At 36.3% G+C, this 13,370-nt stretch overlaps 1 protein-coding gene across 1 annotated transcript in view; it reads right to left on the bottom strand.

The window, feature by feature from the left end:
- The window catches only part of SLC1A3 (solute carrier family 1 member 3), a 60,342-nt gene that overhangs the window by 30,394 nt on the left and 16,578 nt on the right, over positions 1–13,370 (bottom strand). The window contains exon 3 of the mRNA XM_021381070.1: positions 9,880–10,017. Within this exon, the coding sequence (XP_021236745.1) occupies positions 9,880–10,017 (138 nt within the window). The remainder of the gene's footprint in view (positions 1–9,879; positions 10,018–13,370) is intronic.

The following is a 13,370-nucleotide window of genomic DNA, read 5'->3' as shown; positions in this document are numbered from 1 at the left end:
CATCTAGAGTTAATTTGTTTAGACATTTCACTTCTATAAAAATGAGTCTTTAAAAATGACATTAAGATCTGAATGCATCTGAAGGTGTTCGAGTTGAATGCTCTGTAGTTTTCTTTATTCCTATGTTTCTTATTCAGAATTAGAACTGAGTGGCTATTCAATTGTTTTAAACTGTAAGGGATTTTATCTTCTAAATTCCCATATGGCAATGTAAATAATGAAAAATTTTTTTGCATAAATCTTTCTTTGTCCTAATAGTTTTTACTTCCCTTTGTAGGCCATCATTTGTACAGCTGGTTTTGAAAGACTCCTGCAGAGTAAAAGATCGCTTCAAGAAAATATCTACAGAAGAAATATATGGGACATTTTCATCTGGCATGCTGAGTGCTCAGGATTTAAGATCTTACAGTCCCAGCAGCTTCTCTTAACATTTTGCAAAATACGAGTGTTTCCTTAACAGAAGTAACTGACAGTTAAATATAAATCTTCCCTGTTCCGCTACATGTACAAAACTCAGAGGAATCCATGTTTGCATGAATTGCACATGTCCTTCTTTCAAAGGGCAGGAACATGTCTTGCACTGACAAACTCTCCACTGAGATGAGAAAAGCTATATGTACAACCACTGCTGACCTGGAAAGCTCTGAGAAAGGCTAGCTAGCTGTGAGAACAATCAGTGACCCACAAGAATTTCTTTCACTCCACTTCTGGAATTCAAATGGTGCTTGCTACCTTCCAGAGGCAGGCAGATGGGGCTTTAAGGTGAGTGCAATTGACATTGCTGTGGTATGTATCAGTGATTTCACTGTATTCTGTCAAAACTGGGCAAGATCAATTACTAGAGAAGAAAAGGAAAAAGCCTAATGGGGAAGAGTGTCATCAGAGTAGCCCCAGTAAAGTGACTGATGCAGTGCAGAGAAGTGGCAGAATATGGCCAGACCTATCCAAATCTAACACTGCCTAGAATTGACCAACAGCAAAATCAGCTGAACCGACGAAACCAAACCAAACCAAACGAATGATTTCTGGGATTGATGGGATGATGCATGAGTTCTTCATAAAGCTTCAGCAGTGTAACAGCACTGAGTTGTACACTGGATTGACTTACATGAAGAAAACCAGATCAGTCTGTGTGAGCCTGAAAAACTTGACATTATGAGATCTTCCACCCCAGTAAGACAGGCTGACAGTTCTGTAAGGAGACTCCATGTTTCAGCAAACATTTTGCTGTGTTCATGCCTGCCTCAGGCACATCTGGAGACAACATTGCAACAGATGAATAAGGAAAAAGTATCACACTGTGTGTCAGAGATCTGCAAAATTTATCAGCTATGAAAAGGAACTATGAGACAACTGGAAAGATTCCTAGCAACAAAGCAAGTTCTTAAATACTTGGCAGTGATATCTTCTGTGACAATCTTAATTCCATATGCAGCAGCGTTGTTTATGTTTTGTTGCTTTCGTTTCTCAAGGGCTGAACTGGAGGCTGCAAAGCATACTCATTTCATCAATAAATAAAAGGCGAAGAAAAAAATATACACTAACAGGAGGACCTGGGTGGAAGGAATTGTAGAGGACACAGATTCTGCTCCATGATAGTATCATGTGGCTCAAATCCCAGATAATGCTGTCTCTTACTTACATCTTTAATCTCAACAAATCTTTCCTCAGTTAGAAATTTCTGTCCTGAGTTTCTCTGTTTTTTTCCTCCTCACCCTCCAACACCAGTGAATGATGAACAGCTAGCAGAGCAGTCATCCTCCTCTTCCATACAATCGAATATTTTACTGGACCCCAGACCCAAAGCTTGAGTCTTGTAGTTCCTACGGTGTCTAGTGATGTCTCTAGTTCTCAATTGCTCAGAATTCAGGTGGGACATCCAGCAGTGCTATCAAAAGACAGTAACTGCCTCCAGTAAAAATTACCCTGTCTTACAGAAGTTTATTACAGATAGCTATGTTTGAAGGGCAGCATATAGCAGATCCAGAAATTACATTTGAGAATTTAATCAAAATATTACCTTAAAGATCAAGAATTGTCCATCATCAATACACAGAAAAAGAAGAATAAGGAGTGAAAACAAGGAGAGAGGGCCTGATGATTGCATTACAGTCTCCTGAGAGCTGAAAACCTTCTGCTTATGCACAAAGGACTTAGCTTGTAGTGGGTCTTTCTGCGATGATGCAGTGATTCAGGAAATAATTTGTGTCTGTCAGATTTTATAACTCTGATGAAAGGATGATAAGCATTACTCGTGCTGGTGTGCAAGTACTCCCAGTAGTGTTCCTGGTGTCCCCAGAATGCACCCTCCGAAACATTCTTGATTGAGGGAACATTCTTGACTGTTTAGATGTTTCTGGTCTTCATGAGTGGTTGTGGCAATTATCTTTGTGCAGCCTCTGTTAAAGCAGAGACAAACTGACAAGGAAGTAAATATGTTGGAGCTGTATTATATTCAAGCATAGGAAGTGGGGATGCAGATTGCAGTGTTCAAGCTAGAGGTAATGAGGTGAAAGAAGTAGGAAAACAAAAGCTGCATGCTTAATGGTCGACAATGGCTGTGTCTGGGAACTCTCCAGCTTTGTTTCAAAATGGTTAACTTCTGGCTTGTCCCAATGTGCAGAAACAATTTAATTCTGCACTATGTGATAAAGTACATCCTTTATTGTAAGTGTGCTCCCAAACTATTTATTTGGACACCCCATATTTCCTTTATTATGAAAAATCACTATGAGATACAATAACTACTCCATCTAAGCCTCTGAAAATGATTTATGACTTCCGTAGACTTTTCTGGCAATCTTCTACTCCAGTTTTATCTTTTCCAAGCCAAAATGTTGCAGTCTGTTTAATCCCTGCTTGTATTTCACTGGAACTCTATACCACTAGTAAGCATTGTTCTGTAGTGTTCATGGCTAGTCTGAGAACTCTTTCTGTGTATTAATGGCCAATTAAGAACTAATGATTAGGTGTAGTATAGCTGTAGTATGGTCACCTTTCCCAGGTGTATTACGTTGCACTTGGCACTATTTATCTGCCATTTTATCACAGTCATTCACTATTGAAAACATCATTCTTTACAGCTTCAGTCTTCACTATCATGAATAAAATGATAGGTCTCAATGTCCTAATGCCTAAACTGCTTAGGAGAACTGTTTAATGCAACTAATTTTACATTTATTAATATTTTTTTCGTTTTCACTTTTCAGGTATGGTGTGTGCTTTTTTCTGTAACCAGTACAAATTTGTTTGGATTAAAGTAAAAAAAAAGTTGTTATTATTTGTCCCTAACGTATTTTCAGTCCTTGTGCCTTTGATGGGAATATAGGAAGTTAAAAGTTCCTCTAAACAGATTGTGCTTTTTATTCTGCAGCAACTTGCCTGTCAGCAAGGAAACTCTTGATGATATTCATTTGAAGTGAGGTAAAAAATTAAAACAAAGCCTTTATGGATGGGAGTTTATTGCCTATCATCAGCTCAACAGGAAATTCATGGAGATTGCAAAAGGAATGGCAGCACGTAACCACCAGTTATACAGTAGTTTGTGAAACAGCTAAAAGTACCGGTCCATTGAGAAAATCTGTATTTTGAAGTGAAATTTAAATCAGCCTTTAATTCGGTGCAATTAGCAAACTCAAATTATTTTAGAGGTTCTTTCTAATTTTGCTTTCTTTAAGTATTACTGACTCTCATTTTGAAGACACTTGCTGTTTGTGCATTACTGCTTGCAGGGAATAATACTTACAAAGTTTCACTTCTTCCTACTTCCCACTGCTGGATGCTGTCTATCATGCTTAGGTTTTATTTTTAAGTTATAAGCAAATTTTATTATATGCAGTGCTGTTATATGCAGTAATTTCATCTCTGCTCTCACTGACTTCTTATTTTTAGTGGTTTCAGAGTTGGATTTTCTTCCTCAGGCTCTTGTGAAGATTGATTCTGGACAATTCATATTGCAAAAGTGTTAAGTGAGATAATCATCACAAGGGTTAATCTTACAAATATTTATGTATTGATGCTTTTAGGTACTGAATAGTTTTCAACTTTTTTCCTGACTTTCCAAAACATAACTGCCCCGCTACTTTTGAAACTGCTAAGAGATTTGTCCAAATTGTTTTACAATTACTTGAAATAATTATTAAATTTATCCTGCCCATGTTCATTTAAAGACTGTATATAAGAAGATTCTAACTTTTTCACTTCTTATTGCCTGTCTAATGATCATTAGAGGTTATAGATCACAACTGATAAACATTTGGTTCAAACAGTAATACAGGCATTGAAAAGGTGGTGTTTATACTTTCTTCATTTTACTTCTATGAAAAATGGTAAAAAAAAAAATGCTTTTTTAGCAAATCAGTTGCAGGCTTTTAGCTGCTGTTGGCCCTAATCTACCATAGGTATATTAGTCTGAGGCAAAACTGTTACAGAGCTTGGACCTGTACAGAACTTGGATAGTAATATTTCTTCAGTTGTTTCTTTATGCCTGCAGGGGATCCCATTTACAGGATGAACGAGTCTTTATACATTTAACAACTTGCATGGCCATGTTTTAAGCCAGTCTTGATTTTGGAGGCACACTAATCAAAGAGTGGGTTTTCTTTTATTTATGGAAAAAAAGGATTTGATTGTTGAAATTGAAGTGCGCTCTCATCCAGCTATGCAAGTTGCATATGTGCCTATATGAGTGCTTTAACTGTTGTGTATGTGAAACTTACAAGCGTTTAAAATTAAATCTGCCATGAAATTTAGCTTTTGCAACCTTGACATGCTTTCGTAGTACCGTGGCAGAGTGGGAAGGTGGAAAATTTGCCATAGAATGAAGGTACGTTATTCCTTTAATAACATTTTTTGTCTTAAAAGAAAAGCTCAAGAAAAACATAACATTCTTAGAATATTCATGGATTGGTTTCTTATAGCTTAATACTGTGGAAGATATCTACAGAATTCCTTCTGTAGAAAGCTTCCAGTAGAAATATATAGGCAGGTCAAATACAGCAACAATTCAAAAGTTGCTCCTCTCATAGACAGTCTGTCATTTCTGGTTTTTGTCCACACCTAAAGTCAGCTAAGACCACATACAGTTAAGCTAGTATACAATTTCCCATTGATTGTTCTGATTTCTGAAATAATTTGTTTAGGACATAAAAAATCAGCAAATTCTGGAATAATTGGAAAAAATAAATCAGAATTTGGAAAATAGATTTATTGTTCTGGTGACCAGGTAAATTGAACAAACACTGCCTAATTTTTTTAAGTTGTCACGTATGAACTATTAGAACTGAATCAGGAATATATTTCTCAAACTGAAATACAGAAGGGTGACATTTATTTTTGCTAACATTTTTGGCTTCTATCTTTACTGTGGATACCTGAGATGTTTATGGGCCTGTTCTGCTAGAAGGAATTAAAGAGAATTACTCTTAGCACTTCCTTTTTCTCCCTGGAAAAAAGATTATGCTGGCTTGATAACATTTGTTCACTCTCTGGAAACCTGCTGATACTGTGCTAAAACTCAGTAGAATACTAATATGGATTAAATCCATTTTTCCACATAGAGAAATCAAGGAGAGACTCCATACATTGATACATTTGTTGTTGACAGCAGACAGCATCTGGAACCTTATAGCAAATGACAGTATTTATTCCACAGTAGACTTGTCACTGAGTAGACAGGAGATCACTGGAACTAATGGGAAACTTCATGCAATATGGCTTCCTCTTCCACAAAAATAGACAAGGGTGGATTCCTAGCCTGCTTTATGTTCACTGCTATTAATTTAATATGTTCATAAAGAACACTGTTAATATCAAAACAGAAAAGTGCTCTTTTTTTTTTTTCCAGCAAAAGGGTATACTGGTAAAGTTTAACAGAACTTGCATCCAGTTTCACTTGATAGGTTATTTACTACCTCATGCCAAATATTGGAAAAGCAGATATAAGCCCTAATTTCTTAAATTTAATAACTCAGGGCTGCAGTATTTTCTGGAATGATGGCTGCACTGGGGACTAGGTACATCTGCTCTCAGTGGAAGTTTATGCTAGTGTACTGCAGCTCCATGTCTTACAACCAACTGTAGGTCCATCATACTACATGCTAACTTCAGGAGAAATTATTTTTGACTTCATGATCAATACATTCTTGTTGGATCCAGTAAAAAGAAGTATGTTCCATGGTCCATTTATGCATATCTGGTTTTTGGTGATATCATCATAGCTGACTGAAAACTATCACCAGGTAACTTTGGGTATTGTATTTCCATAGCAACTATCTCAGGGTTGGCCCCATACCATTCTTGCTGTAGTTATTTGCTCATGTTTATTTCCATCTCCACCATGGCATAACTAGAGTTGCTATACTCCTTGTGCCTGCTGAGCTGGGACAAATACATGTCTCCAATAAAATTTCCGCATCTGTAGTCTCCTACTTAGCAGCGCTATTGAAAAATCTTTGCCAGCACTACATTTGAAAGGATAATGAAAGCAGAGGTACAAAAGGGTGACATGATTTGCCTAAGGTTGCACAATGTTTCATAGCAATAATTTTCCACATTTTACATCCATAAATTACTTCAGGCAAAATCTGGCTTTTCAGCAATGGAATATATGTTCATTTGTTTCACTGAATGTTATCTTTGCTCCATTGTAGGTAATTTAAAGCATCTTGTCTGTTAAATGTGGTCTCTACTTGTGTTTAATTAATTACTTGAGTCACTGTGTGTCTTCTTTTAAATTTAATTTAATTTTTTATTTTATTTCAGTGATGGGACAAATGATGCCCCTTACTGTTTTTTTTTAGCGTTATCATCATTTGTTGCACTCCATTGGGAACTGAAATTAAGAGCATCACATTTACTTCTGAGGTAAGTTAGCAGGCATGCGCATATGGAAATCCCAGGTCTGTGTACTTTATCAGCTCTTTCCATAGTGTATGTAGTGGTAAATGCTATTAATGTATTTGCTTGCTTATATTATTACTCTTTCCACATTCCCTTTCCCTTTGACCAGCTTGACTTAAGCTAGTAATATGTGTAATATGGAGCTTGATTGGGCTTTTCATGCCCTGCTATACTTTTCCAAACAAATATATCTGAAAAAAATGCACTTGAATTAATTTGTTTACTTGCAAAAGTAGTGGCCCAAGCTTCCAAAATTTCAGAGACAGAGTTGTGACAAGAATTATGCAAAATACTTGCAAATAGGCATTCAACAATTTCTTTAGTTTCAATATTTTTCACAAATGTCATGTTCTAACTATGCTTTTTATGGAGACCCATCATTACTCATTTTTGTAAACTGTCTTACTAAATAAAATATGCAGACAAAACTTGTGGGGTAGTTTTAAGAGCTGTAAATTTAATTGCATGATATTCTTGCTGTAACAGCTCAAAAATGTTGATGTACAGTCTTCTTAATGCTGGTGCAAATTTAGCAGTCTTTGGCTTTTTTCATAATGAGTGGAATTGTTAGCACTTGTGTATGCATTTATTTTACATAATTTTTAGGGACACTATATATTTTAAAGTAATTATGTCAAGCACATTGTTTATGTTAAATTCTTCAAGTTACAACTAAATAAGAAAGTATAAAATATTTGGAACTTCTATAACTACAGCAAATTCAAAGCAGAAATGGAACAAAACTGTTAGCCTTGTGTTTATATAAGAAGTCAGGTCAGATTTGGTCATAAAATAATAGAAATTTTCTTTATTTCTCTATTTACACTACCTCTCATGTTTTATGCCTTAATTTGACTTTGGGAGAAATACTGATTGAGAATGCTGACTTAGGTGTTCTGACATTTGTAAGACTGTAGAGAATAAAGACTGGCATAGAGTATGCATAGGATTTGTGCCTAAACCATAAAAGATGAAAAATATAGATATTCATATAATCCTATGTTCCTTTACACAATAAAAGATGGTGAAAAGTATACAAATAATCTCAGTCTTCTCCCAAGCAGACATTAGTACATGCCTGGTAACATACAGATCAGAAGACAGAATCTCATGGGGAAAACTGCTGGAGCCGTGTACAATAATGGTGAGTCAGAAGTTAAATGTGAGTAAAAATCTCTGAATGGAGTTCTGTATTGTTTCTTCTGTGAAAATGCTGAAACAGCCTGTTGAGAAATGTGACTGAATTGACTTCACTATTTATAGTCTATTTTCCCTATGAGAGTCTGTGGATGACTGTCAGAACCGTCTACTTGGAGTGCAGAACTCTTCACTTTCAACGTATATCTGTCACCTACGTAATATCCCATACTTTCTATAATCATTACTTCCCTTTTTATCCTAATTTCTTTGCCTTTCAAGAAATTGACAAATGAATGCAATTATGCTGAACCTATTTTTAACAATTCTAACATCTTACATTCTGACGCCATCCTCAAAACCAATTATATTGCACACACATAAATACAAATGGAAACCCAGGACATCATCTCTGGGAGACACTGTCATGGCGGCAAACAGAAAAAATGTTTATTCAGATAATTTGAAGTGGGAAAAAAATATTATTATATTATAATATTATTTAATATTATGCTGTCAACATGTAAGACTCTGGAGGAAACTTAACACCTTTGCCAAATAAAATACAGGAAATAAGAAATTTGGCTCATGGATGATTCACAGAGTGGTCATAAAAGTGATTTGAGAAGGATAAGGCTTTTATCTAATGAATTAGCTTATAACTTATCAACTCAACAGTGTTCATGCAGCTGCACAGTAGTATAGCTACAAAGGCTATAGTTTGTTATTCGGTTATTGAATAATAGTATGTGAGTATGAGAGTTCTGCATCAAATATATAAGAACATCTTTATGCTTTGAAACTATTTTTATACTAAATGAGGTACTGTTCATTGCAGAAAACAGTTTTTCCATTTTTTAGCAACAAGCTGAGAAATTTCGTGTAGTTCAACATAAAAGGACACAATAATGATGTATTTAAGAATTCTTTTAAGAGAATGAAATCTACCATTTGCAAATTGCATTGTTCCCTTCAAGACTAAGGAATTCTGAGTATTGTATTTCACCCAAATAATAAATGTTCTTGCTTTAAAGGGAAACTCTAAGATTAATCCTCTCAACAAGCATTTATTTCTCTTTGGAATATGTGAAGGCAAGTGATATTAGAACAGTATTAGACAGTATATTGGGTGTGTGGGCCCAAGGACTGAACAGTATGTGGTATTTTCTCCATGCTACGTCACTGATTTGCTTAGTCTTTGTTTTCTTTTCTTTAGATAATTACCAGGGTAAACACAACACTGAATGTGTTCTGAACATTCGTAAAGAAATATTATAGCTCCCATGAAACACAGATGAAATGACAAGGCGTACATGATACTATGAAGTAAATTATTGTATCTCTAGCTGAAGAAACAGCTTAGTAAACAAGCTTAGCAGGGTTGCTAACCAGAATAAAGAAAACCAGAACAGATGGAAAGAAGTTTCTTCCAAATAATTTAGGTATCACCTATTTTTTTTCTAATCTGTTACTAAAGGAACAGGAAATAAATTTTTTACAGATCAGTCTCACAGGTTATTGACCTCAATCAATGGCTGGAACTTTCTTGGGTCTTGGAAACATTTTTCTGAGATTTATTCTCTTTGATAACAGTACAAGATTGTAGAGGAAAATATCTGTTCAGAAAGTAGGAGAAAAAAGTAGGAAGTACAGTCAACTTCATAGCAGCTACATATAGTAACATACAGTTACATTGTCTTGGTACTGGGAAAAATATCTTTAGTTTCTTTGCATATTCATTCAAAACTTTTGCTACATGGTCTCTGGAATAGATGCATTTTTTTGTTACTTGGAGTGTGGTGCGTCTTTACAAAATTAATCACGAAATATATTTGTTTTTACCTGTAACTAAACTGGATACAATTAGTGGCAGGACCAGCATTTGCAGCATTCTCATGAGAAGTTCTCCTGGAAATGAAAAGTACTTGACTTCCCGATAGCTCATCTTGTACGATCGGAGAGAAAATCCAAGGATTACACCTGTAGAGAGGGAAAAGATGTCACGATTTACTCTTCTGAAGCAGTTGTAACATCTGAACACAAATAGTTGTAACTACTTGATGAAACTGACTATAAAACATGCAACTTTTGTTGTGCTCTAGACTAGACTCCAATCTGCTCTCTGAAATATCAACTATGTGCATGAGTAGTTCTACTGAAGACAGTGAATTATCTTTTACAGAATCAGAATGTTATTTTCATTACTATTTTATGTAATCTGGGTTTGCACAAAGGGTTATCTTGACTGTTAATGAAAAGGAAACTGCTCTTACTGAAGTTCTTTGACTTCTGGGATTCTGAATGTAATCACATATGCAATGTATATGCATGCTAGCCACCAGCCTTCAGAAGACTTGCCCATGCCTGTCTTCTCTGTAGGACTTGATCCTGCAGACAGGCTTCAGATGGGGTGAGATAATCAGGAAATGAGCTGAGAATCCCCTTGTGGTTAGGCCTTCACACAGCAAAACAGCACCAGGATGTGAGTAGCTTTATACATGCCTGCCTTCAGACACATAGGCACTTGCAAAGCAGCAGCTAATTGGGTGGGAGGGCCTTTCTGGATGACTAAATGGTGGGTTTTAATGCCTGAGGCAGTAGGGTGAGGGAGTGCCTGAATCCATTCATCTTGCTAGGAGCAGAAAAGTGAAGCTTGAGATACGTTTACAAATGGAAGCCATGGGTAGTCCCATATTCTCAGCTGGAACTTCTACGATTTCATCCTCCACCTAGCACCAATGGCCTTACTTGCTTATTTTGTTAATTATTCAGTTAATTGACATTACTCATTACAATTTACTGAGCATTGTATGGTTTGGTACCTATCTGATGTAGGTTTTCTATATCCAGCCAGGCAACACATTACTGTATCTGGAACAGTCCTTACTCATACAAATGATGAAACTCAGCAATCTGTTTCCACTCCTGACACCATGTTCATAGTTTGAACTGGAAGAGACCCTAAAGGTCATCTAGTCCAACTCCCCTGCAGTGAACAGGGACATCTACAGCCAGATCAGGCTGCTCAGAGCCTGTTGCAGCCTGATCTTGAATGGCTCAGTGACGAAGCATCCACCACATCTCTCCACAACCTGTTATTGCCCACTGTCCATTTCTGGAATTTGGGCTAATTACGGCTGTACGGAAAGTTGAATCAGAGAGTTGATTCAACTGCAGAAATGATTTATTTTACTGGGTCAATTTTCTGAGGAGATATTTTTGCATGGCTGCACAAATGTTGGTAGCTCCACAAGGAAACAGATAGGAAAGTGCCTTGAAGAAGAGTGGGTCTGATGTTTTCTGGCAGCCAGGCATATTCAGATGTCCTGATGTTTTGCATGGAACTGCATCTTTAGTGATAATGGGCAGCAGAGTACTCTAGTTCCCTTATAAAACTCGCTAGAACTTCAGGAGGTCCTGAAGATGCCATAATACTGTCTAGTTCCAGATCTTGATCACTTTCTGCTTTTTTTTTTTTTTTTAATTAAGATTTTAGATTTGTAAATCCATACAGAAGATGTCTTCATTCCAAAATTTTCTCAGCTAAAATATGTTGCTATGCCTACTACACTAGCTTATTGCCATCTGTTGGTGTAAGGAAACAACTATAACTCTTATGTTAGTAGCCTGTATCTGTCTGACAATCCTGCTAGGAAACTCAGAAGGCTGGATGAGTTACAAGTGTCCAGAAATGCACAGGACAGAAAATCCCAGTGTCAAGGGGTGAGAGAAAAGTGTTAAGAATACAACTGGAACAAAGCATGGAGATCATGCTGTGGAATAGAGTGCTAGGACTAGAGGACATTTATTTTATCCTCATTCATATTTTGTGGACCCAGGAAGTCATAGTGTGTTTTGCAGAGATGATTTTAGGAGTGAAAGTAAACCATAAACAGCAGAAGGGCCTCAGCAGACCTGCATTACAATTTCCTTGTTTTAAGATTTTAAATTCCACTGCAGTGCTAATAATTATTTTCTTTTTATATGGGAAACACACTTCTCAGACATAAAGAATCCATCTGGACCCTTTGTTTCTTCACTTAATGAGCACTACATTTTGACAACTGGATAACAAGCAAATAGAGCTAGACCAGTCTCTTACTTAGGCTCCAGTCCTGCAATTAGTTCTACATGGATTAATCTCTGCACTAATACAAAGCCTCACTGAAGTTAGTGAGGGTTTCTGAGGCTGCTATAAGAACTAGTCCTTATGCTATACTATAAGGGCTTGATTATCTCATCCACTACTGTCCAAGCAGTACAATGTTGGCTAAGAGAGAATCAGGGCCCAAGTGGATGGCTGCTTCAATGAATATTATTGGTGGTATTCCTTTTTTTTGTCCTAATGTGCATTGTGCATAATTACAGTATTGCCCAACACTGTAATTTACAAGAAAATAATGCTGCAACATGGAAAATATGTGCCCTGGTGACCTGGGCTGACATCTGATATTTACTAATTCTTCAGCCTTAATCTTAGCACTACTGTTGATTTATGTGAAGTCATGCCTAGGCCATAAAAACCTTTCTCTAACTCAGTTTCCCTACTGATAAAATAGAGCAGTAATTGCTTTACAGATCTCTCTGAATGTTGTGTTAACATAGTGATCTTAGCAGCAGCAGAAGGAATTTAAGCAAATGATTTTCTCATTGTAGTCTGAAAATGAAAGCAGAACTGCACAATATTATTAGCCTCTCTTAATTTTAGAATAAATGAAGATGAAATCTCTTTTTATATTCTGAGTTTAATATTTAGATACTGGATATTTCTTCCTGTCAATATTTTATTAACAAAAAGTATGGTCTGGAAAGCAAAAAGTGAAAGTAGTTAAGATAGCTTTGACTTCTTTTAATTCACTTTTCAGAGCCAATGCTTACAGGTTTTAAATAATTAGATAACACCATAAAGTCATAGTTTAAAGCTGGACACTACAACAAGGTATCAAAATGAATTCAGTATGAGGCATTAAACCTTTGGAAAATGTGCAGTATTTCAACAGTCATCCACAGCAGTGTCTGGTAAGAGTTGTATTGATTAGCGTACTCCACAATCAAGACTGAGAAGGGTAAATAATGGAGCAGGCTTTTCTCAACAAAAGTTTCAAGTTCCTGATTAATTCTGAAAATTGTAACAAAACAAATCCTTGTGTGAAACATGCTGCCACAACCTGTAGGGCAGGTTTCTGTCTACCCTTTGTAACAGAAAGGAACAACTAATCTACAGTATCAGAGCCTAACCTCTCAAACAGTAAATGGTGCACCATTTCTACATTGCTAGAAATAGAAGATTTCTCAGCAGAATCTGTTGTTTTCTTTTGTTTTGTTTTCTGGAC

This window comes from Numida meleagris, chromosome Z (assembly GCF_002078875.1).
Source record: "Numida meleagris isolate 19003 breed g44 Domestic line chromosome Z, NumMel1.0, whole genome shotgun sequence".
NCBI lineage: Eukaryota > Metazoa > Chordata > Aves > Galliformes > Numididae > Numida > Numida meleagris.
This window is presented reverse-complemented; position numbering and strand designations above follow the sequence as displayed.